Source organism: Dermochelys coriacea, chromosome 7 (genome assembly GCF_009764565.3).
Source record: "Dermochelys coriacea isolate rDerCor1 chromosome 7, rDerCor1.pri.v4, whole genome shotgun sequence".
Lineage (NCBI taxonomy): Eukaryota > Metazoa > Chordata > Testudines > Dermochelyidae > Dermochelys > Dermochelys coriacea.
In genome coordinates this window covers 89,257,730-89,284,671 of record NC_050074.1, presented here as the reverse complement: position 1 = coordinate 89,284,671, position 26,942 = coordinate 89,257,730, and the positions used below count along the sequence as shown (strand labels likewise).

Genomic DNA, 26,942 nt, shown 5'->3' with positions numbered 1-26,942 from the left:
ACCAAAGAAGTAACTTCCTGAGTTTTCAAACAGCCTGAAAACGGCTCTGAGATGTATGAACAGTGCAATTCATCTTAACAGGATGTTAACTCTGAAACATAGTGATGATAATTGAAATTTCAGCATTATTAATTATTTTATCAGAAACCTCTACATTATGCTAACACCTATGGTGGTTTTGTTGTGGTGACTAATTATATCAGGCTTCAATTTGTGCCCATTGAATTCAATGGGATAGGATAAGGCATACAGATTCTGCGGTAAAGTCTAACATGCTGCTGAAAATACTTTACTCATACAGGACCTATCTAAATGTAAGGGTCCATCTGTGAGGAGTTAATCACAGGATCAGGGCCTAAATTTGATTCTTCTGAATTATGTAATGGAGAAAACATCTGTAATTTTTGACCACCTTTTATTATAGGATTACAGGATTGATTATAGGACTGTAAAATACACAAAGGACAAATAATAATTTGAGCAAATAAAGGAATAATGTATTTGTTATTCTTTTTCTTATTTAATCAATATTTTAACTTGCATGTGCTAGAGAATTTCCAGTATGTCACAAAATTCAATACCAAACTGCAGCAGAAATCAGATGCTTTAAATATACAGAATTATTACAGTGTACTTAATGAGTTGGTTATATGTTCTAAAATACATGAAATAAAACAGGCCATTGAAGTAGGACATGATAATTCATTAATCTGCCATTCACTTTTTTAGGGAAATCTCTTATCTAATCAGGTAAAGCTGATCTAAATTAGCTGTTTGTTTCTAGTACATGTGGGCCAAAATCAAAATCCCTGATCCTAAATAACCCAGATTATGGAGAATTTCGGATATAACTTGAAACTTCAAGGCTACTTCTATGTTTTAAATGGTCTAAACCAAAGCCCTAGATTCAAACACTCTCAAAATATACTGAAAAAAGATTACTTACCCTGTGCAGAAGCTTGATCTCTTGGAGATCTTTGTACCTATAGGTGCTACATTTCAGGTGTGCTTGCCCCATGCGACTTTTGGTAGCAATGACATTCAGTCTGCACATGCACCCTAACTATCCTTGTGCCCCATACTGAGGGAATGTACAGCAGTGTCAGAAGAATTACTCTTAGTTTCTTTTCTTTCACAAAGTCCTATCAAGGCCAGACTCCAAAGCAGAAGGCAAGGAAGGTGGGGAGTGGAGCACCCATAGGAACAAACATCTCAAAGAACTCCATTTACCATATAGGGTAAGTATCTTCTCCTTCTTTGAGTAATGACCCTAAAGTGCTCCACTTTAAGTGATTCCCAAGCAGTACTCTCTAAAGAAGATGGGTGCTTTGGAGCTTGATCTATTACTGTTTGCAAAACTGCAGAGCCCAAAAGCAACATCTGCCTTATAGGCATGTACAAAGGCACAGTGTTCTGAGAAGGTGCAGGCTGGAGTCCATGTGGCACCTTAGCATATTTCTGCCACAGGTACTTTCCAGAGAACCATCTAGAAACCAAACCTTGAGACACATTGTGTTCAAAATGGGGTCAAGAACAAATGCTGAATCTTGAGTTAGCAGGTCAGGAATGGTTGGTAGGTGTAGTGCCAGACAAGATGTGAGATGTATCAAGCAGGGGAACTAAAGTTGAATTGGATAAGTCAGTGCAATTAGGATGACCTTGGCTCTGTCCGTATTGATTTTGTTTAAGGAGCATCATCATCAGAGGATAGGCATAGAGGAGATTCCTCAACCAGAAGATGAGGAAGGCATCTCCCAGAAAATGATACCCCCCACCCCTGAGCAGAACATTCATCATTTGCCATTGATGGTGGTGGCAAAGAGGTCTATTTCCAGGAAACCCCAAGTAAGAAATATACAGTTGAGAATCAGGTTGTTGAATTCCCACTCATAGTCCAAGCAAAAGTATCTGCTCAAACCATCAGCTATGGTGATGTGAATACCCAGTAAGTATGAGGGCAAGATGAAAATGTGATGGGCTATTCACTTCTTCCATAATTTTATTGTTTCTGCACAAAGTGTAGGGGATCTTGCATCTCCTTGGAGATTATAGAGTAAATGTTGTCTCTGTTGTCTGTCATGATCTTCACAGATTGGCCCTTTATTGTGGGAATGAAGTGTCTGCAGGCAAATCTGACCACTCTGAGTTCCAGGAGGTTGATTTGGAGAGTGGACTCTTGTTCGAAGATGAGCTTCCCATCTTACAAGAGCTGCTGCTATGGTGGGGAAGCAGAGTGAAAGAAACTCCAGCACAGACATTGCCTGGATCTTTTCAGTAACTCTAGAGTCTCATGAAGGACTGATATTAGTTTATTCAAACTGTGTTTGCTGGGGATATAAACAGTTCTCAACCCTTGAAAGCAGCGTCTATGCAACTTGGCATAAAGTGCGACAAAGGTGAAGGCTCACATGGAGCTGCAGACAAATTCTGGCTGTGGTTTGTGGGCTCATTTGGACCTGCAAATCAGATTAATTATTAATTATTATTATTATTTTATTATAAACCTATCTGTCAACAAGAAAACTCTAGATGATGTTGCATCTAAGGAGCCTCCTAAACCTTTACTTGCTGTATAGTTATCAAAGCGGACTTTTACTTTGTTGAGTTGTCAGAGCTCATCAAATACTACCTTAGCTTTCCTCACTGCTGAAAGAACTTAGGTATGTGAGGGGCCTTTGAAGAGCCAGTTGTCAAGATAAGAAAAGATGATTACTCCTGACTGTCATAGTTGAGTGGCTACCACCACTAGTACCTTTTTCAAGACTCTGGGGGCAGTAGGGAGTCCAAAAGTGAGCCTTAGACATTGGAAGTGTTCCTGGCTGACTACACAGCACTGAAAACTCTTGTGAGAAGGATGCATCACAATATGAAAATATCCATCCTGTAGGTTTAAGGATGTGAACCAATTCCCTGGATCTAGAGATGGTATTATAGCTGCAATTTCCTCCTGAAATTCCTGAGGATTGCAGCCAGTTGGCATGGTGCATGAAAATCACTGTAGACGTCGAGCAGGCCACCATGTCGGTCACATCTAGAGAGACCTTTAACAACTCCTGGCTAATTAATGACCTTACAAGATGACTGCCTGAGATTTCTGTCATTGTTCTTGAGGCAGATGATCAATAAAATAATTACATTTTCCATATCTGCTGTGTTATATTTCACAATCAGGGCTTGGTAGCTACTGCTACTCAACAAAGCAGAAGAGTAACTTTTAGGCCAAAGATCTAAGCATTTGTGTCCTTATCATACAGACTAGTTTTTGAAATATGCTACCTACTTCGTTCCTTCACAGCATCCTCCACCAAGGAATTGGGGGCTGGGTGCATGAACAAAAACTCAGAACCTTCAGCAGGAATAAAATATATTTTATTTGCTTTATTATAAATGGAAGGAATAGTAGCTGGGGTTTGCCAAATAGTTGTGGCAGGTTCAAGCAAGGCTTCATTTATAGGTCAGGCTAACTGACCAGAAGTGGCAATATGGGATGTCCAAGAGTTGTGCTGAGTCTCATGAACCTCCTCTAAGGGGATTTGGAGAGAGTCAGCAATGTTCGTCATGAGTTCTTGAATTATTTAATATAATTTGTGTATGGGGTGTAGAGAGACATCACCACCTGATCAGGTGAGAAGGAAAAGCTGTTAATCTGAGGAGTAGATTCCTTATAAGTTCTTTTCTCCTGTTCCTTGAATGATTCCTCCTGAGGTGAAAATTGATGTGGAGGGACAGGACAAGTAGGTGGCTAGTGTCTCTGATTCTCCCATGGGTGTAATGGGGTGCTCTGGAGAATTACTGTCCATAGGCATCCCAGAGGTCTCTATATGGACATTGAGGGGAGCCATAAGGAAAAAAAGTGGGCATCCAAGATTGATCATACTGGGTGAACCTGTGTAGAATCATAGTCAGACTCTGCAGTACAAGATGGTGGTGCCAAGAAAGGCCTTGGCTTTGATGTCACAGATCAAGCAGCTTGCAACCGACCTCTTCAACACAGAGTCCTTAGAATCTCTGCATTAGTATCCTGCCTGCCTTCGATACTGAATGATGCTGGGTACCATGGAACTTTGAGGCGCCTGAAGCCCTAGCTGAGGGGCTGCTGGTACCAGGAAAACTTTCTGCAGTAGCCTTTCTGGGATGCAATGCAAAACATCATGTTTCTGTGTTCAACGAGGTTTCTTCTCATGGACATCTCCTTGAGGGGATCTGGAACTTCTTTTTCTGGAATTCTCTGTGCTATCCCCCAAGGTTCTCTCCCATGAAGGTCTAGTAGTCAAATGGGCTGCGGAGGTTGATGTGATGCTGTTACTCACTGGATGATCACTATACGGGGAGACAGGGTTATCAGGGCCTGTGTCTGAGGCAGGTTGAAGGGAGGACTCCCTCATGAGAAGCCTAAACCAAAGCTCCCTGTTTTTTTCTAGACCTTCTCTTAAACTCTGAACAAATGTTACACTTACAGGGGACAGAGGTGTTCGCTAAACAGTGGATACAGTGAGAGTGACCTTCATTAACTGGGAGAGACTCCTGGCAAGTTAGTCAATGTTTAAATCTAGGAGATTTAGGCACAACCCTAGGATAAAATCCTTCGAAGAAGTAAAGGACATTGAGGAGTTGTGGGGGTAGTCAAAGAGTCTCTTGAAGTTCCCTGAACAAAGATTAGTAAAAGTATTATAACTAGTAAACATTAAAATGGGCTAACTAAGAGCTAAACAACAAACTAATATCTAAAAGCTATTCCCTAAGGAGAAGCTAACTGTGATGCAAGCACTGCAAGACATTCCATCTAAGGCCAAGGAGATTGAAAAGGAACTGACGGTGTCTCATCTGATATGGCCCTACATATTCTTGGTAAAGGGCAGGAAGAAAGCTAGGGCACGTGCAGATCAAACAAGCACTATTACCTTTGTAATAAGTCTTTGATCACAGGCACATGGGGGCACACATGTGCCTGAAGTGGATAACCCACAGAGATACTACTCAAAGAAGTATTGTGGATTTTCTCCTTGAAAATGTATTTATTATATATTTCATTCTTTGTGAAAAATAAACTCCTGAATCATACAGCTTCCTCATATTGTGACTAAACAGACTTAGATAGAGATGGCATCAATTAATTTCCTAAGGTTTATGAAAGATGAAGCCTCACAGTATAATTATTTCATTGAGCAACTACATATACAACCTTATATAAAGCCAGCTAAAGATCAACCCATGAAAATTTCCCTTTATTATTAATACTGAAACTTAACTTATGTTTATATATAGTATGTATTTATCTTCTGTTTTAAGGTAACAATGAGAGCATTAAGAGTAAGTTTGGAAACAAAAACAAAATGAAGGGATGATGATGCATTATTGTGGGAATAAAATCTATTCTGAGTGCAAACATATTTTCCAAGTGTTAATTTTTTTCACTGGAGAAAATATGCAAAATAATAGCTTAGGGTTTGAAAAGAAAAACAAAACATAACAAAAACAAACAAAACCCCAAATCATTATAAATTGAGTGCTAAGCCACCAACTGCTGAAGAATTCAAACTTCCAATTAAAAAGAAATCTTAATTTTATGACTGTGAAGATAAATGTAAATGTGAACCAATGCAGTGATGTTTTTTTAAGGCTGAAGAAAGGCAAAACCAATGTTTTGAATGTCCTTCTAGGGTTGCAAGGTGTCCGGTTTTCGACCAGAACACCCGGTCAAAAAAGGACTCTGGCAGCTCCAGTTAGCACCACTGACCAGACATTAAAAGTCTGGTTGGTGGTGCTGAAGGGCTAAGGTAGGCTAGTCCCTATTGACCTTGCACCATCCACACTCCCACTGGCTGGGAACCACGGCCTAAGAGCTGGACCTGCTGGCTGCTTCCGGGTCACAGCGTAGCTCCAGGACAGGCCGGGAGCCTTCCTTAGATCGCTGCACCACTGACCGGGAGCTGCCCAAGGTAACCCTACACCCCAAATCTGAGCCCCTGCTCCAGCCCTGAGACCCCCCTAACCCAGAGCCCCCTCCTGCACCCCAAACCCCTCATTCATGCCCCCTCCAGAACCCACACCCCCACCCCAGAGCTGGTACCCCATCCTGCACCCCAACCCTCTGCCTCAACCCACAGCCCCCTACCAAAATCCAAATCCCTCAGCCTCACCCCCCAGCCTGGACCCCCCTCCTGCACCCCAAACCCCTCACTCCCAACCTTATCCCAGAGCCCGCACCTCCAGCCCAGAGTCCATACCCCCTCCTGCACCCCAATCCTCTGCCTCAACCCACAGCTCCCTCCCAAACTACAAATCCCTTGGCCTCACTCCCCAGCCTAGAGCCCCCTCCTATTCCCCAGACCCTCATTCCAGCCCCACCCCATAGCCCACAACCCCAGCCAGAGCCCTCATCCCCTCCTGAACCCCAACTCCCTACCCCTCCCCAGAGCCCCCTCCCACAACTGAACTCCTCATTTCTGGCTCCAATCTGGAGCCCATAGCCACAGTTAGAGCCCTCACCCCCTCCTGCACCCCAATCCCCTCTCCCAGCCCAGTGAAAGTGAGTGAGGGTGGGGGAAAGTGAGACACTGAGGGAGGGGGCATGTAGTGAGTGGGGGCGGGGCCATGGGGTAGGGCAGGAGGTGGGGCCTCAGGGAAGGGGCAGGGCTAGGGTGTTCAGTTTTGTGTGATTAGAAAGTTGGCAACCCTATGTCCTTCCAAACAAGAGCAGAGTAAAATCAACCAGATTCTGGAGAGCTTCAAAGTTGCTATTCAGGGCAGCAGAGAAAATGATAAGAAATCCTGTCAACCTTCATTCTGTAACTAGGAAAACCATAAAGAGACCATAAACAGAGAGGTTTAATCATGGTTAGCTGACACAATGCTGAACACAATTTGTACTGGTCTCCACTGACCACAAAGTTGTGGTCAGCGGTTTGTCCATTTACTTGATTCTTCATAGTATCTTCAAACATTTTGTGGTAAAGACAAGCCCATTAATAGGTATTTTCTAGGCATGTGGTAAATGTTCAGGCCTTGAAGTAGTTTTGTTATTTAACAGCTCTTTAAAGCAGAGGGACAAGCTAGAAAACAAAACTGGTCAAGTGTTGCAAACTAGCAACACTTAGCAAGTAAAGGTTTGAAGGCTTCCAGTTCATATATATTTACCGTTTTAAAGTTTCCACATGTAATAGTTTGAGATCTCAAGCTGTTCTTTCAATTAGTTCATTTGTTTTTAAAAGTAATGTTTACCTTCAGTGTTGTTGACACACCATAATGAGACTATGTAACTAGTTAAGTATGCAGTGTTCCTGTAGCCAATTTGGTCTCAGGGTATCAGAAAGACAAAGTGGGTAATATCTTTTATTGGACCAACTTCTGTTGGTGAGAGAGACGAGCTTTCAAGCTATACAGAGCTACTGCATACTCTGCGTACCTTTCTTAGAACTGAAGAAGAGCTCTGCGAAGCTCAAAACCTTGTTTTCTCTCTGTCTATTAGACTTCATTTAGAAGCTGGTCTAATAAGAGATATTCTCTCACCCACCTAGTCTCTCTAACTAGAGAAGAACAGAACTGGGTTTGAAGGTCAAAATCCACCACTTGGATGTAAAATTACTTAGAACAGTTAGCAGGAGCTTCTTTGAAAGGAATCTTTATTGTTTGTCAGACACTTACTCTACTCGTCAGAAAATAATGCTACTAGGGGAGAATATGCAGGCTCAAATCAAAATTAGTGAGACCAGGGTGCCTGATATCTGATTATTAAAAAAAAATATGTTTAGGTGTCAGACCTGAAAGTAAAGCAGTTGAAAAATACCAGAAACAACCTGGTGCTTGGTTGGTTGGCTCTTCTTCACATGCTCTGGGTCTAACTGATCATGATATGTGGGGCAAGAAGGAGGTACCCCCAGATGACATTGGCAGTGATGATGGGGCTGAGGAGGGTTTTTTTTTGGTCTTCCGCTTCAACATATGTATGTGTGGGGGTGTCACTCTCCAGGATTATCTGCACGTGTCTCACAATCATTTCCCTACCATTGCAGTGTCCTCAGACACTGGTACACCTCAGTCCTATTCTCTGCCAGTGGCTATAACAGTCTGGTCTCCTGCGGGCTGTAATACTTTGGTCTAATTTCGATTGTTCTGGTTAGTGTGAGGGTATGAGGTGGTGTTGGTGGCCTGTGCTATACAGAAGGTCAGACTAGATTATCTGGTGGTCCCTTTTGGCCTTAAACTCTATGACTCCACAACACTCTTCTTCCACCAAGTATCTTTGGAAATGCTATAGTAGATGTCTATTGACATTTTTTAAACCCAGAGATAAACAGCTATAGGAGACTGCAGGGACCAGTCAGCATCCCCAATTTGAACTAGTCTATTTTGTGAACTTAGAGGAACCAGTATTTCGGATTTTAGCTTCATAAAAAATGGTCTCACATGACAATACTGTGATCTCACATAACAATCTAAACATATAATACTGGATTCACATGATAATAAGTAGTCATGGTAGCCATGATAGAAAACCATAGACTAAAGGCCTCCCCGTAAAAACACTCAGATATGAGAAATCAGAACAAAGAAAAATATATTTATGGGACTCCTTTTTCTATCAAACACCTACCTTCTAGATTGTCAACTATTATGCACAGCAAAAATCTTCCCTCCAAAAGAAATGAAGATTTTCAACCCACTAATCCAAATGAACACTCCTGAGCCACAGATGTCAGATACAGGCTAATGAACAGATAAATAAAATCAAAGTTGAACTGCTTTTCAGAATGTTTCATTTGCTATAAAAAGTCACTCCTTAGTAATACACTGGGTAGAGGCAAAACTGCTTTAAATGCAACTCAACCAGCCACAGGAGGACCACTTTAGTGAAGGGGCCATATGTGTAGCTGGTAGGTCCCTGCACACAGGCATTCCCTGGCTACCTAATAACTCATTGGGGTCATTAGCAGCTGAAACTGGTAAAAGCACCTTTCATGGTGGTTTAACTTGAAACTGCGGAGTTAACAAGCACAGGTGATTCTGGGATCCTGAAGTGCACAGAAATAAAGAAACCATTGCATCCTGTTCTTCAGCTGAGGGCTCCTCAGCTGGTACTGGGAACTGAGGTTTCTATCATTTGTTTTAAAAGGCTAAAGGACTTTGCTTATATTGAAAAATTGTTGAATGACCAAAACATAGTTGGTGCAGAGATATTGACTCAAGCAAGAGATATTTACTAATCTCTTCTCATAGTAGAGTAGGGATGCAACCCTTATTAGCAGCAGTAAGGGTTATTTATACATATTGAATATGCCATACCATAAAGACAGAAATAGAAATGTTGTAATGCATTGTAAAAATCATAAATAAAATTAACTGTTCAGTTCCTTCTTCAAAAGCCTATCTTCAGACACGCACAGTCTGCCCAGATCATAAAGCAGATATACATCGTTTTATTATCCAGAGGAAACTAATTCTATTTAATTATATTAAAAGTAATTAATCTACCCTTGTATAAGGAAATTAAAGTATTTTTGCTAGCATTTATTTAGTCAAGTTGGTAGGAGTGTGCACTATACAGGTATACACACATACTATTTGCAGTCAAAATCTATGCCTATAGCATTCAGAAAAATAGTGATACTCTCAGACTGTTAATACATTAGATAGCAAATAAGCTAAAGTATCTGAAAGGGGAGGTTTCACAGAAACAAAGGGAGTTAGGCAATGACTTTCAAGGGTAGTTGACCACCTAATGCCTATTTGTGCCTTTGAAAATCTTGCCTGTGTCTCTTTTTTAGATGCCTGATTGTTTTAGATGTCCGACAGATTCCCCTTCATTAAAATTGCAGTGTTAAGTAGCCAATTATAATTAAAAATAACAGCCAAAACTTTATCTGCCCTTGAAGCTGCTTCCTCCAGATTAGAGTTTAGCTAATTATTTGCAGTTTAATTATTTTAATTATCTTTTGTTAAATTTAAAATTAATATATTTCAATTAGTACAGTTATTTAAACTACTCAAGTATATTTGGGGGGGCAGGGACATGTACACACAAACTTGTATCTAAAATTTGGTGGTCCCTTTCCACCACAAACATAAAGACAAAATTCTTTGTTTCTTTATTGAAACCAAAAGGTTTGGGAACATAGATTTATTTTTGTTAAACAAAGACTGAAAATTCATTTAACTACAAGGGAGAATTCAGCTGCACACAAGAAAGAAAGGAAGATTTATTATAAAATTTTAATCAGCGTGGGTTTAGAATGACTCCATTACTCATGAGTGGCAAAACCACCAATGAATTTTGGAAGTCAGCCCAAATGAATGCCCATTAATAAATAAACAAAAATAATAATGATAGGAGACTAGTTTGTAAAGTTTTCCACCTGCAAAGCCAGATCTCACAGTTACACAGACTTTTTGTCTCTCTCTCCTATCTATATATAACTATACAGATATAAATGCACACACATACCCTCCCACACACGCACAACAGGCAACTGAAAGCATAGGTCAAAGAAAGTATCTTAATCTCCTCTGTGTGTGCTAGACCTGTCATGCTGTGATTCTCCAGTCTTAGTTTTACATGACATTGCTAGTCCCGAAACTCAAGGAGCAAGATGCCTTCTAGTCCAGTTGTTGGGGAGGGAAAGACGTGCAACAATTTTTACACAAGAAGCACCAGCTTTAATTATAAACTAAGCAAAATTGTTAACAGTTCTGTTATGGCTAATTACATTTGATTTCTTCTGAAAATTAAACTAATGATGCATCCATATACGGGAACAAATACACTAGAAAAAGATCTGACAGTTCTAAAACACCCACATGTCAAAACAGAGAATGAAACATTTAATACTGTATCTTTTGATTCAGTATCTTCAAAATGGGTAATATTTCAAACCTCATCATAATGAATAATGTGTTAAGAAGTTAATTCCTTCTCACTCAAGTTGACTATCAAGTCTGTATGCATGCCGAACTCCTACTCTGATACTAGTGGGACTCTGTGGCATAAGGAGAGGAGATTATATACCTAAGGAACAAGAAGAGCCCTGATTAGGAAGGACAGTTTCATTTGAGGGAACTTTGGGGAATATGATAGGTTTCAGAGTAGCAGCCGTGTTAGTCTGTATTCGCAAAAAGAAAAGGAGTACTTGTGGCACCTTAGAGACTTACAAATTTATTTGAGCATAACCTTTCGTGAGCTACAGCTCACTTCATCGGATGCATCAGATGAAGTGAGCTGTAGCTCAGGAAAGCTTATGCTCAAATAAATTTGTTTGTCTCTAAGGTGCCACAAGTACTCCTTTTCTTTTTGGAGAATATGTTTATACTTTGAATAATTCAGCTAATGTTTTTGATGTAATTTAAAAGATTGGTTTCATATTAACAACTTTAATTTCAGCAGTTAATTTCCAACTCTCTGAGGAAAAAGTGTATAGGACAGTTATCAAGAGTGACTAACTGTCTATTTTACAAGAAGCTTTTTAGCTGGAGAGATCCTTAGGCCTTAGCACTAGTGCAGTCACCTATCATATCCACAGGTGCCTTTGATTGTATACATTCCTCAGTCAAGCACAGTAAAGAATATAATAGAAGTAAGTAGAATTATGGCCTCTTCAAAATAGTTTTAAAACACCTAGTGTGAATCCATTGTGACTGTTGATTTGGTACTTAATTATTCAACAAAAGAGTTTTACTTTGCCTCTAAGATTAATCAGAAACAACACTAGGCAGGTAGGTTTTTAGAACTAGAACTTATGAACACTGACTAAGAAAAGATCCTGGTGGTTGCAAAATATTCCTACATGATAAATGTAAGACACACTAATTTTGAAGCATCATATTTCTAACCAACCACATGACCAAACTATGTATTCTACTTGTTTTATAATACATTATTAATGCCCCCCCACCCACAATTGTAAAGAATATTAATAAGTTTCAGCTCTGCTCTTTTTACTAACACAGCAAAGTCTAACACAGTGAGGTCCCTTGTATAAAGTTACTACTGTATTGTGTATGGCAATAACTGAAGCTAAAATATTTAATCATATTTTGTTCAAAGAGCCTCATGCAGCAAAACTATTCATCATTATATTTACACAAAGCAGCAGATCTCTCTTGATGTTAGAGAACATTATTTAATATACAAAGCTTCTACAGTCACCATATCTCTTTTGGACTGGACACAACAGGCTCCTTTCAATGCCCGCAATAGACTTCAGTGGATGTTAGACTAAACTCCAAATTATTAAACCTTAGGGGTTTCCACCCCATCAATGGAGATAAAGTTCAGAAGTGGATGGCAATATTCAAAATATAAAAAATCTTGTAATCTTGTTAAGAAAGAGCTAATACTGCAAGTGTGTTTCAGTAGCATCCAGTTATCACCCAAAATAACATTTCATTTTCTTTACAAATATTTACAAATATTCTACACCTTAAAACAAAATCTAAATCTTATAATATCTAAAAATGAACAGTTAAGGGACCCCATAGCCATACTCTCTATCGTCATACCCACCTGTCATAAATATTAAGGGAAGGGTAAATACCTTTAAAATCCCTCCTGGCCAAAGGAAAAACCCTTTCACCTATAAAGGGTTAAGAAGCTAGGATAACCTCGCTGGCACCTGACCAAAATGACCAATGAGGAGACAAGATACTTTCAAAGCTGGAGGGGGGGAGAAACAAAGGTTCTCTCTGTCTGTGTGTTGTTTTTGCCAGGAACTGAAAAGGAATGGAGTATTAGACCTTAGTAAGTAATCTAGCTAGATATGCGTTAGATTCTGTTTTGTTTAAATGGCTGATAAAATAAGATGTACTGAATGGAATGTATATTCTGTTTTTGTGTCTTTTTGTAACTTAAGGTTTTGCCTAGAGGGATTCTCTATGTTTTGAATCTGATTACCCTGTAAGGTATTTATCATCCTGATTTTACAGAGGTGATTCTTTTACTTTTTCTTCAATTAAAATTCTTCTTTTAAGAGCCTGATTGCTTTTTCATTGTTTTTAAGGTCCAAGAGTTTTTGTCTGTGTTCACCTATGCAAATTGGTGAGGATTTTTATCAAGCCTTCCCCAGGAAAGGGGGTGTAGGGCTTGGGAGGCTTTTGCGGGGAAAGACGTTTCCAAGCGGGCTCTTTCCCTGTTATATATTTGTTAGACACTTGGTGGTGGCAGCAATAAAGTCCAAGGGCAAAAGGTAAAATAGTTTGTACCTTGGGGAAGTTTTAACCTAAGCTGGTAAAAATAAGCTTAGGGGGTTTTTCATGCAGGTCCCCATATCTGTACCCTAGAGTTCAGAGTGGAGAAGGAACCTTGACAGCATCTATTCTACATTTTGGCCTCCTGTTTGGTTCTGTAATTTAAACATACCATTGAGTATATACTGTTGATTTTATATTGAGTTTATTAAATAAACATGAAAGGAAATAGCCCCAGCATACATTTAGTTATGGCAGAGTTCTGTTTCCTCATAGTGTGATGTGTTGGTGATGAAGGATATTTTTTTATGAATTATTGATGTTTGATGCTATGGAATGTGTTTATTATACGGTTGATATAAATTTAAATACCCTTTGTAAGTTTGCATTTTAATTATATTATGTGACGACTAAAATTGTAAGCATTCTTTTACTTGTACGGAATTTACTACAGCATAACTCCATTGGCTTCAAGGGAGTTACTTCTGACACACAATGGCATAGTCCATAATACTATAGTATTCTAGTCTACATTCGAGATGGGATTTTACAATTTCCTAGTCAATTGCAATTTTGTCCTTTGCACAAATTTGTGCAATTTTGTATGGAACAATATTAAGGCTGGGTGGGCAGCGTATGTCAAGTCAGGTTCAGGGCTCTGAAATAGCGAGTATGTGCCCATATGCCATATTGGTACTCCTCTGCAGCCACTACCTTGTCCTAAATCACAGCTTTCATTTAAAAAATAAAACAAAAAACCACCACCACCAAACAGGAAAAATCTCTAGTTGTTATGGTCGTGGCAACTAACCTCATAAATGAGAACCAAGTGGAACTGATAGAGAAATATTTATGTGAGTCTGCAGTCTGGAAAAATAGCTCTGAGACCTGTGAACAGCACAGTTCATCTCAGTGAAATGTTAACTCAGATGCCACATAATAATAATTTAGTTGTCAACAGTATTGAAGTAGAATATCACAGAACTGCGCAATTTACTGTGAATGACCGCATTTTGGTGCTGCAAGTGGGTGGCATTTGGGAGAGATCACCACTTATTTTTTCCCCAGTCAAGCCAAGTGGAATGTAACATTGTTTGTGGTCATTAACTGGACATCACAGAAACATACTTTTAACAGAGCTATATTTTAACTTTTAAAGTTTAACATGGATAAAATACTCTACATTTATGTGTGCCCTCCATGCTACCGTCCCCCAAGTCCTGTTCTCCCATCCACTGTGTCATCCTCAATCAGCTGCTCTCTCTTTCCTATCTGCAACATCTCCCTTTCATTTCCCTGTCCTGCCAGTTTCCCATCTCCTCTTCATCTACTTCTGTTTTCTTTCTCAATGCCCATTCCAAAACTGGTGGAACAGCACCATACAACACAGTCATCACTTCATTTCATATTTTCTATACCTATAACGTAAGAAAAAGTACCTTCAAAGTGATTCCTGTTGAAAAGTGTCAATTAATAGATGGAGGTATATGTAAGGTCTAGGTATAGAGCTGTTTTTCATAAACTGGGCCTTATTTACAATATTTCCTTTTTTATGGCAGATAGAGCACCTGCAAGTATATTACAATCCAGTGACTGTGTCCTATCATGGATTGGTTTATGTGGTGTAACAGCTGCAATGATTATTAATCATCAAATTAAAAAATAATTCAGGTCCTTTTTCCATATTTCCCTTTCTTCTGCTTTATTTCTCTCTTCCCTTTCTTTCATATTCTTCCCTCTTTCATTCAATAGCTTTGCTCAGTTTGAAGATTTTCATTAATCATTAGTGAAGTTGATAACAATGTCCACAAAATTAATGTGAGACAGAGAGAGAAATGGGGGAAATGGAGGCAATATATAAAAAAAGAATTAAGTCTTCAGCCTGTTATTAATTTATTTCTTCATCTGGCCCTCAGTTCTGTGGCCTCATAGTAAACAATTAGCTATTTATTAAAGCTCGGCATCAAACAACAATCATGGTCCTTCCATCATCCAGCAGCATCAGAATTCAGACCTTTTACACATTTTTCAACTGATGCATAGATATAAAACTAAAATATTTCCTCTCCACCTCTCATGTAGCTGAGGAATTGCAGATACATGTAACCAACACTGTCTGAGGCTCTTGAAAATTCAGAAAATGAATTTATATTGCTAAGTATTTCACATCATATTGCAGGTCATTTGGGATGTCATTTCTTCAGTAGACTCTTTTTAATCTCACACATAAGAGATTTTAATGGACATAAGGAATTTGACTTGGAATAGAATGAATTTCATTGTCAATTTTGTGCATGTGAACTCTTGAAAACCCTTTTGATTCACATCAGCCTTTTACAAAGAAAAGAACTTAATTCAGCATTACTTCTCTTGACTTGTTAGGGGATGCCAACAGCAGGGAATCTAGAATACCTCCAATTATCCCAATTTAGACAGCACAGTGTACCATAAAGGGGTTTGAAATACATCCATTACACTTTCAGCTTTATCCTTTTTAACTTTTGTTCTTTTAATCTTCAGTATGCTCCCCCAACCCCACAGGCAGTACTACTGCCTACAAGAGCGCCAGCTGACAGAGGAAGAGCCTAGGATCAGAGCTGCTGTGAGTTCTGTTACTTCACAGAATGTTAGTACTTGTTACAGGTACATAGCAGGCACCCATCTCTAATAGAAATTCTTTTAATTTACAGTGCCTAGTGTTTTCCTGGGAAATAAGGACTATACTGTAACCATAGCTCTTATGGGATTCCATTTTTTTAGCCCTAACTTTCTATTTAAAAGCAAAATGTTAGCAAGAATTTTAAATTCTTTTATGTCAGATAAATGAGGGATACTGAATGTATTTTACCATATGCTTTTGTAGAGTGAATTTGTGATTGCTGAGGAAACCTCAGTGCTAGAAATCTCAGAAGGACAGCAGAGAGCATCATGTGGAAAATTATGAAAGAAATTCTGATTAAAAGAGGCAGACATTCATTTCTTACTACTCTCCATATTTTTTTAGGAACATTAATACTATAGAATGGTTACCATCAAAATCTAGTACAGTTTTGCCTTTCTCCTAGTTAACATTGCTGCAATATATTTCCAAGAATGCCATGGTAATATTAGTTGATTGTAAATGGTAATTGTAAAGATTTTAAAAGTAATCCTTGTAGTTGAGGTATACTAATAAAACTGTACAGTATTTAGTTTAGAATTTTAACTGACAGGCTACTTTTCTGGATTGTTTCAGCACCACAGGAAATAAGTTAAACTACAAGCTAAACATGCTAAACATTTTCTTCTGCAGTAAAGATCTTCGCATCCAAAATATGTGGGGGAAATATTAAAAGTAATTAACTTAATGGGAATCACATCAGTAATTCCTACAAAGTTGGTTTCAAAATTCATCCTCTGTTGCCAAAGGGTTGCATACACATTCTGGTGAATTTTAGTTTTTGTGTTTTAAATACAGTGGGAAAGATTTTTTTAAGTCACAGATACCAGTTAGGTACCTAACTTCCATTGAAAGAGGTTGATATTCATCAGTCTTGGATGGTTCAGGCAGGGTTTAGATAAAATGACCCTTGCAATTCCTTCTAACCTTATGGTTCTAAGTGCTAAGTATCATCACTATTGCGATGCTTTCAAGGATTCTTAAAAACAAAACAATTTTGAATATCAACTCCACCCTTTTTCATCCCACCGATTCACATTTATGAATATGGATATCAGAATATGCACCCAACATCTGCAATATAGAGACTGCTTTATCCAGCCTGATAGCAGGAGATAGGGCTGGTGACAAACATGATAATATCTGATAACAATTGGTTCTATCATGCAGCATATAGGAATAAGCTATCAAAAGGCTTTTTTGATTATTTCAGATTCTATATTTTAGAAATTACACTAATTGATAAGATAGGGAGCTGCTGTTGCGATGACGTGTTCCATCTTATAGTTTTATCTAAGGTAAAAGTGAACTGATTTTATTATTTGATATTTAATAATAAATATTATTTAATAAATAAATATTAAATATTTAATAATAAATATTATTATTATTTATACCTTAAAGGCACCTGAAAAACACAACATGGATTTTAAAGATACTTATTACTGCTTTGAAATGTCACATCCATAGTTTAAGATGAAAAAACAAACAAACAAACAAACAGCAACCATGTAAGTGTATTTATTGAAAAAAACTAAAAGCAATTGTCAATGCTGAATCCCCACTCTGTCACTTTGAGTACAGAAGGGGGAGGCCTGCAAAGATTTTAAAAATTAATGCTTGCCACTCCAGGCTTGTGTTAAACTCCCAAGATTACAGCTTTTCTCTGACCTTGGCTTGGAAAATGCTGCCACCACCCAAATGCAAAAAAACCCCTTGGACCCAGGAAGGAGCACTTGGGAATTCCTCCCTGTGGGGTACCCTCAAGCCCTTTCACCCCCACCTCCAGGGAAGAGCCGAGAAAGAAAACAAAGGAAATTAGCTGTTGCTACCAGCTAATCAAACAACATGCACAAACCTCTTAGGAAATCCAATCCTGTTCTTAAAAAAAGGAAATAATTTGGAACTTTGGCTTTTTGCTAGATCTAAAAAGAAACAATTACAAAAATTAAGCATCAAGATAGCTTTCTTGAGGCTCAGCTTAAAGGTTGCAAGCAAAATAAAAGCATCTGGGGTTAGCACAGAGGAAATTCACAAGTCAAAATAAAGAAATAAACCTAATCACTTCTATTTAAACATGCCCCATCCAATGATTTCTTCTAGATACCAAAAAGATGAATTTTTATACCCGGTTCAAGCCTTACACAGCATTCCTGCTTATAGCATTGCTGCTCTATGTCTCCTTCTCTGGAGAACAAGAGACAAAGGGAAAGTTTATTTCCCAATTTTTAAAAAGTTCTATCTTCCCATTGGCTCTTTTGGTCAGGTGCTCACTTTTTTCTTTTTTCTTTTTCTTTTTTTTTTAACCTGCAGGACTTTTTAACCCTTTACAGGTAAAGCAAGTCGAGAACAGCTACCAAGAGGGATTTTACTGCTAACTGGCTGGCTGAGTGTCCATCAAAGGGATCTACCCCCCTCTCCCCACACTTCATTTATCACAGCAATATTTTGTAAATTTGTCACATTGAAGTGAAAGAGGAAGGGGTCTTCAAGGAGCCCTTAAAATCACCGATCTTTTGCTTCAGTGTGACAAATTTAACCTATGACAGTGCTGACAAAAGCTCACTGAGTTATTTTTCTAAGGACCTGCATCTCAGCTTGAGCACTTTTGCAGCAGAGCAGTGTGGCAGCTACCTCTGAAGAACCCAGTTCCCATAGCGATTAGTGTATATTCATGTACTTTTTGTGCCCATATAGTCCTTAATAAAACTTTGCTGAAGCAGTCTACACAACCTGAAGTGCAATTTGCATTAAATCAAACTTCTTGAATAAGTAATATAATTGGAGGTGAAGATAAATCTAATCCAAAGAAGCCGTTTTTCTATTGGATAATATCAATTTTGTTTTCTTAAGATAAAGAAATCCAAAATAACTATGGTCAAACACACTTAAAAAAAAGACCCAATCATGAATATACTTTTTACTGAATAATCCATACTTCATGAACTGGGGGCAGGGTGAAGAGTTCATGTTTCCCTCCACTCTCCTTTCCTTTATCTTCCTTGTCTTGCAGGTCTTTTGGTTAATACAGTCCTGTCTTAATAGTTCTACTCTTCTATTAACTTGTGACTGTGTTGCTGCTGGGCACATGATTATAAAGGATGGATTTGAACTGACATTGGAGGTGACATGCAGTGGATTTTTCTTTTTTCTTATGTCTCCCGTTTATCTAAGATGTCTTAAATGCTCTTTGAATTCTCTACTGTGCATATTTTCAGTGTCACTGAAACTCCATTACTGACTTATGATTGATGAGATTCTTCCTATCAGGTTTAAGGAAAAATTAACAATAAACAGTGCAATGTCTAGTCAAGCAAAATTTGCTCTGGTTTTCATATTTTCCTGCTAGATTCAAGACATGTTCTACTAGTATACTTTTTATGATTAGGAAAGAATGAACAAGTTCAGATAAAGTAAGATACAACTAAAAACTCTAACCAAACCAAACCTGAATTCAGGCTGAGATTCTAAATAGAAAAAGGATAATATTATATACTATATTTATGTTTTACCCCTTGTTCTGCACTTCCTGGGTTTGGCTAGCACTGAAAGCAGAAATACAATATAAAATGCTATTCTCCTGATATTTCTGACTCAGTCAGTGCAAATAGTACAGAAATCATGCTAAAGAACAAGATGAATTTAATCACCCAAATATATGCAGATAACATTATATATTTTTTGTTTTATCCAAAATGCTTCTCCGCTCTGAGTTTATCCCCAAATATCATCCATCAGCACAGTTCCTTCTTGTGACTCACGAGAATAACAAATAATATAAGTTTTCACTATTATTTGTGTCATGTGTTTCATAACAAAACCATAAAAACTAACTAAAGAGAAAACAAAGTTTACCTCTAACTCACTGGTATCTCTCCCAACTCCCATTGAACCTTCCTTCTCTGAGGTTTCCCTACATCTTCCCTCCCTTTAAAAACTCCCTGCAGTAAGATAATCTGAAGTCCACTTATGAAGTTCTTAATGTACTGTATTATTAACATCATGCTTACCAAAATACAATAAATGGGTAGGATATATGCATACACACCTTTGTAAGCCAATGGGCAGATCCACTAGCTGAGGAGATAAAAGCCAAAGTCCAGTTCAACTCCCCTTCCTCAGGGCCAGATTGATTAACAAAGTAAATTCCAAACCAGAATAAAAGTAACACAGAAGACTTGGTCACAGCCAACAGAGGCCTTTCCAGCTTTCGGCAAGCTGGGAAAGGAGAGGGCATATCCTTTTCCCTTTAGGAAACGTCCTTACAACAGCTTTTCTTTTCTATCCCACCCCAGATTACTCATATAATGGGCAGGGAACTTGTAATCTATTTGTAATATCTTTATGCTGGAATTTAAGGAGGGCCTATACACCTTGTCACAACCTTATAGATTTGTTAATCCTCAACAAATAGCATTTTTATGTTTGGTATTCTCTTCCTTGATATATCCCACTAAAATTAAATTAAATGTGTAATTGACTTGTCTGCCAGACCACTGAGAAGTGAGAGTGGAAAATAAAGGAAAATTCTAAGGGTCCCTAGGCAATAAAACCCAGGTTTTCTAAAGGTATTTAGGTGTTGCTCCACTCAACATTGCAAGGCCTACATGACTTGGGAGTCTAAATCTCATTTTCAAAAGTGCCTACAGTTTGAAAATGAGACTTAGGCCTTGTAACACTGAACAGAGAAATGGCTAAATACCTTAAAAAATCTGGACCTAAATGCTCCAGGCTTCGTTTTAGGCACACTATGAGCTCCCATGACTCCCTCTGATATCAACAGTGATGCTGAAAGCACATGTATTACTCCTCAGATGCCACTATGCTCACTTCTATTGATAATGTTCCTCTAGTGATATTATGATCTCATACTGGCCCATCAGTTCCTCTCTCTGTACTTTCCATCATGGATGCATCATGCTCCAGAGTGGGGAGAGAATTATGGACCAATGATAGTCTAACAATATGGGACCATAGGAGCAGTAGGGAAGCATTTCCAGTGCAACTGAGTGAAATTCAGAATTTACATTGCCTGGGACATTCCATCATTTCAACATTTGTTACCATTCCAATTTGGGATGAGAAGTTGAAATTTTTTTAAGAACAGTAATTACAAATATATATTTGAAAATTTTGAAATGTATTATTTTAATATTTTGATGAACATTCCACAAATTGAAATATTTTGTTTCTGTAAGTTGAAATGAAGTGAAATGCCTTCTTTTGAGTCATTTCAACATTATGCTGCATTCTCCCACTGTGGCTCATTGCCATATGTGAAGATAGTTCAGGAGTCTGATGTTCTCATTCTTTCTGGGGGGCCAGTTTCCCAAGCCAAACTTTATATCCCATAATGCAACCACAGTGATGCAACTCACATGACCTGCAATGCTGTGTATTGCATTATGGGAAATGTAGTCCTCCAGGGAGTTCAGCATAGAAGAAAGAACAGGGGCCTGAATCACAACTCCGATACTGCAATAAGTTGATAAGGCAATGCTGTTTAATACTTCATTGAACTAATTCCAAATAAAACATTTTGGGGTCACTTCAAGAAAACATAATATTCTGATTTGGGTCAATCTGAAAAATTAATTTTGATTTTCTCAATGGAAAATCTTTTTTTCTCTTTTTTTGCAAAAATCACTATTTTCCTGCAGAAATTTTCAGTTTTCCAGAAACTACATTTTCCAGCAGAAAATCAATCTGACAAAAAATCCCTGCTTTAGTTATCAGTGTTCTCAGCATTATGGTTAATGTCAAGGAGAAACAGACATCTCACTTCTGGAAAAAAATATCTTCTTAAAAGCTATGTTAAAAAGAAATTGTTTACTATGAAGGGAAAGTGAGAAGGTGAGGTGGTCAGAGTAAAAGGACAAACAGGACAGAGTAAAAGGATAGAGGGATGTGTTTCTGTGCACCTGCCTGTGGTGCCTATCACCTGGGATGCTCTGTCCAGGGCCTAAATTAGAAGTAGTGTCAGTAACGTTGTTTTTTGTGTTTTGTTTTTTAAAATAAGATGGAAATAGTGAATGGCTGCAGACTCATATTGGGCATGGGGATGGAGGGTACAGGTGGCCCCTAAAGAGAGGATTAAGTTGAAGAATCTGCCACAGTTTACAATCTAAGGTCTTGTCTACATGAACAATTGGTTCTCAGTAAGCTGTGGTGTGAATCTACACCATGCTAGCCTGCTGAGGACTCAATGTCCACGTGGATGCTGCTGATGTGCATTAACGGTTTCTTAATACACTTTGCTCTGTTCCTTCTTGAAAGGCTATTAGATGAAAGCACATTAACTTACTGTCAATGAGCATCAGCGGGGTCCAGATGGACAGTTAGTCGTTTGCAGGCTAGTGCACAATAGATTCACACCCCAACTTGCTGCAAACAAATTGTTTGTGTAGACAAGCCCTAAGTAAGTTTAGTTTCCCATCTACTGATTTGTGTGCATGTGAAAAAGAGACACAGGGAATATCCTTGTGTACCACTGCAACCAAGATTTGATTTAACCTTGTAGCCATGATGTAGCTCCTTGAATAAATAAATTAAACATGAGCTCCCCCCAGTCAGCCACCAGAAGCTTTACTAAGCTTTATTTTTTAAATCAGGAATACATTCTTCATAACACTTTCTCCCTTTGGAGAACCTATTTCAAGTATCAGAGTAGCAGCCGTATTAGTCTGTATCCGCAAAAAGAAAAGGAGTACTTGTGGCACCTTAGAGACTAACAAATTTATTTGAGCATAAGCTTTCGTGAGCTACAGCTCACTTCATCGATCCGATGAAGTGAGCTGTAGCTCAAGAAAGTTTATGCTCTAATAAAGTTGTTAGTCTCTAAGGTGCCACAAGTACTCCTCTTCTTAATTCAAGTATGGCTACCGTACAGCTGGACATTGCCTCTTTTTGAGCCTCCATCCTCTGTCCAGGCAGATTTTTCAAACAACAGGGGGATTTTTTCTGGGATTTTTTCAAAGAGAGCCCCGATTGGTCCACTTCCTGATTGGTTCCCTCTCCTGCATTGGCAGCCAATTGGTCCATTCCCCTGAAGTCACAGCTGATGGATCATACCCACCCAGGCCCCGGCTTCTAGCCTTGGGGAGAGGGGTCCCACAGAGAGGCGCTGACTGATGACCGGCACTGTGTCCTGGGCTTGTGCCAACCACCATGCCACTGTGACATGGAGTAACACTGCCCCCTATCTCTAGTGAGTACCCCCACTGCAGATACCCCCTCCAATCTCCCCAGTTGAACCCTTCCTTCAGCTCCCCCTTCTCCCCCCCCTTCCCCCACAGTGTACTCTTGTGGGGAACCTGAAATATGGTAACCTTATTTGCAAGGGCTGGCCCCACCCTCATTACTAATTATAGGGAGCAAATTTTCATGGTATACACAAAATCATAGTGGTACAGATAAAACCAACCCTCTTCCTTTCTCACACATGCAGAACAGAAGCTACCCGACAAGAATCACAACTAGTCAAACCCACAACAATGCAGCATGAAGACCAGCAGTATCCTGCCTAACTAGCTCTACCCTAGCATTCCAGAAAACTTTATTTAGCTCTCTACTGAGGCTTCATACTGTTCCTCCATCTTGCATTTTGTGTTCTATCCCCTCTCCTCTACCCCTCATTTGGTATTTTCTTTCTGTCTCCCCCTCTGCCCCTTTCTTGTGATGGCTGTTATTTCTCCCCATGCCTGCTGATATCCCTTATCTGTGGATTGGTTGAAACAAAGTAAAATTTATTAGAACCTTATCTCAGAAGTGAGGGCTTTGAGATCAAGATTAAAATGAATTAGAATCGTACTGTAATCAGGAGAGGTAGCAACTTTTTATAGTCTCATTATAATTTTAACATTGTCAGATTTTTCTTAGAAATGATGTATCAGTTATTTATAAACTTGGGAAGGAACTTTCACTAAAAATCCTTTCATCTCCTATAGGGGGGAAAAAGGTGTTGTTTACTTGCAGGATTAAGATAATTAAAAAGAAAAAAAAGTCTGCCGATCATATGAATCTCATCTTCTTGGCAACAAGTCATAATATCAAAATGAAGTTCTGTTCTGGTTGGGAGCTTTAAAATTACTTCCGGTTGGAAGCTTTAAAATTACTTCCTTATCAGGATGTAGAAAAATAAATAGTATTGTGGATTGTGTGAAACATCATTGAAACAAGTTGGCGGAAGTACTGCCCTTTATTTAAGATAGCTGTAAGAAACTATTATGCTCTTTTGTGGAACCAGAAAATGACTGCACCACAACTAAAAGTGGGGCAGAATTTGTCTGGGCTTAACCAAAGAAGGACAACTCTGCTTTGTGGTTGGGGGTGGGGGGAGAGGAGGAAGGTCAGAAACTGCTGCAAAAAGTGCTTTGCAGCAATGACTCACCCCCCAGGAATGTGCATAAAAGTATGAAATCTCAGTGGGGCAAGACTCTATGTCCAAGAAGCGAGAAAGCCAGCATCCACCCTCCCTCCCCTTGTGGAGGGGAATGGCAGGCTGGGTTAGGATCTGCTGTGGGCATGACACTAGTTGCCCCTTTTAAAGAGGGTCTGGAAAGGAATTTTCCCCACACCACCAGAATTGGGTTTGGTTGAGTGTGGATTTTTTGCTTTCCTCAGAGCGGGTGTGAGGATGGACCTTTTCTGGTGAATAGAAAAGGTGGTAGGCCATATGTCGCAACTTATTTTGTAATATTGGGCAGATGTTCAGTGCAGGTACTCCATAGCGAGGGCAGCCAGTGACCAGATAAATGGCCTGGTAAAGGACTTAAAAGGAGGTACTGGATAAAGGAACAGAATGTGGGAGGGTGTTTGGAGACTCCTATAATTGGTACAGCTGGGAGCCAACCCCGTCTGTTCCCATAGCCCTCTTTAACCCTCTTTAATGAAGAGAAATGAAGAGAAAGTCCTTTACCAGGCTGGTGGATGGTAAGGTCCAAGCCATGGGTTGGCTGGGAGACCTGGATGGAAACAAAGGTGGGCTGGTTAAAGCCCTGGAGAATTGATTTGAATAAGCATTGATTTGCCTGCATTGTACACTTTATCTGAGGGGTAGTCCCCGACACCTATATAATAAAGTTGCAGCCTGATTAAAACTCATAACAAGTCTCCTGTCCTTCTTGCGGTATACCCAGACAACAAACAATCGCAGCCTTCACCTAAAACACAGGCATATGTAGTGTTCAAAACAAAGACACATAAGGGCAGAGGCATTTTGCTGGGCATTGTTTTAGAAGATGTGATGTAAAAGTAAAACATGACTTTTTTATTTTATTTCTTATGTTGTGTTAAATCCTGTCCATTAGTTCAAAGGCCTGAACCCATCTTGCTGACACTTGGGGCACTGCCAAGAAAATAACAGAAAATAACAAAATATTTTGAGTGACAAATTCTTCATTTGGCAGCATGTCCCAATGAGTAACAAAATATTATAAAAAAAATAAACAGCTTCAAATTACTACTACTAAAGATTCCAAATGTAAGTCAGGACTCAAACTAATTTTACAACATCAACACAATTTATTTAGATCAAATTAAAAGATTTCTAATTGCTTGTAATTTAATAAGATTGTTCTTTCAATCAGCCTCTTTCTAAACTAAAATAATTCTCTGCTTCATTGTCTCTTTAACATTTTTACTGTGATCTTCAAGCACACCATGATTAACTTACCCTCACTTGCCCGACAAAAGCATTCACTTCCTCTTCGCGTACAGATAGATTTTTAGGTAGAAAGGGATCAAAGACTGGTCCATTGTCATTTACATCAGTCACCACCACATTAACAGTGGCAGTTGAGGTCTGCAGGGAAAGACAAAATAGTGAGCCAAATATTTGCACTTTACATGATGTCATACTACTGTGTCTGATTAGAGCTGTGCTATGAAAAAGCACTAAATACTGTCAGTGAAACAAATTAAAAATATCACTCTTCCCCTGGTCTGTGACAAGTCAAGCATTAGTCAGTTTTGTCTTTCGTTTGTCAGCTTTTGGGGAAATGAAGGGTGTGTGAAAACAAAGACTATGGATCCCATTTCATGTACCTTTGGGAAACATGAACATTTGTGATTTTCTTCCTTCCTTGTATTTCATCATGAAACATCACGTTTTCTGGCAAAAATAGCTAGTTTTGACCCTTGACCAAATTCTTGTTAAAACCCGTAAAACTAATTGTTCTGTTTCATGTACGAATTCCAGGATGTAGAGTTTAGTTTAACTGTAATCTGTTCAAAGACTTGTTACATACTCAGCAGGCCACAGAAAATTTTAATCTTTAAAAATGTAATCATTAATATAAGTTCACCTGTGACCTACCCTGTGTAACTGCTTGTGTAACCCACAAACCTTCTGGGTGTGGTGTTATGTCCCATCTAGTGGCACTGAGACCACTTTAAGAGAGAGATAAAAATGAGTCTGCTCTACAGCCTTAGTTAACAGGCAGTTGGCTTTTAGCTCATGCGGTAGAGGCTCATGCACTAAGCTCCAGAGGTCCCCGCTTCAATCCTGCCCACTGCCGACTGGGCTCTGTTGGCTTTACACTTGTCTACACACTAAGTTACTGAGCTTTATTCATGTCAACGTGTGAACTTACCGTGCACAAATCTGCCATGCAGTCAATTCCCACGTGGTCACTGCTATGCCATGCTGCACTCCAAGACTTTAACTTTACTGTAGCAGTTTCCACATGACAAATTACTGTGTCAAACCTGGTGCACTATAAATTTATACCCTGGCTTGAGACCCAATAACTCACTATGTAGACAAGCCAACAGACAACCTCTTTCCTCATGAGACATGGTCACAGTCTCCACTAGGATCCTATTCCTTTGGAAATCAGTTCTCCCAGGTTTGTTAACCTTTAGGTCAGGCTGCAAAGGTTATCTTTTTAATTTGTCCAATAGGAGTCTGGATTGAGAGCAGGGTGAGGCTGAAACTCCAGTGCTGGCTTTTTGATGGAGTTTATTATTCAGATCTTGTTATATTTATGTTGCTTTAACAAGTAATCAATACTCAGTCATAAAATTTGTCGTATTTTGACATAATATACTACATTCTTATAAACACATGAAGTATTTTTAAAAATATATGAAAAACAATGGTGCAATT

The 26,942-nt window shown here is 38.9% G+C and overlaps 1 protein-coding gene across 4 annotated transcripts in view; it reads right to left on the bottom strand.

The window, feature by feature from the left end:
- The window catches only part of PCDH15 (protocadherin related 15), an 811,839-nt gene that overhangs the window by 251,217 nt on the left and 533,680 nt on the right, over positions 1–26,942 (bottom strand). For all 4 annotated transcript variants that reach the window (XM_043518631.1, XM_043518633.1, XM_038411063.2 and 1 more), the window contains one exon: positions 25,509–25,637. In XM_043518631.1, coding sequence (XP_043374566.1) covers positions 25,509–25,637 — 129 coding nt within the window. The remainder of the gene's footprint in view (positions 1–25,508; positions 25,638–26,942) is intronic.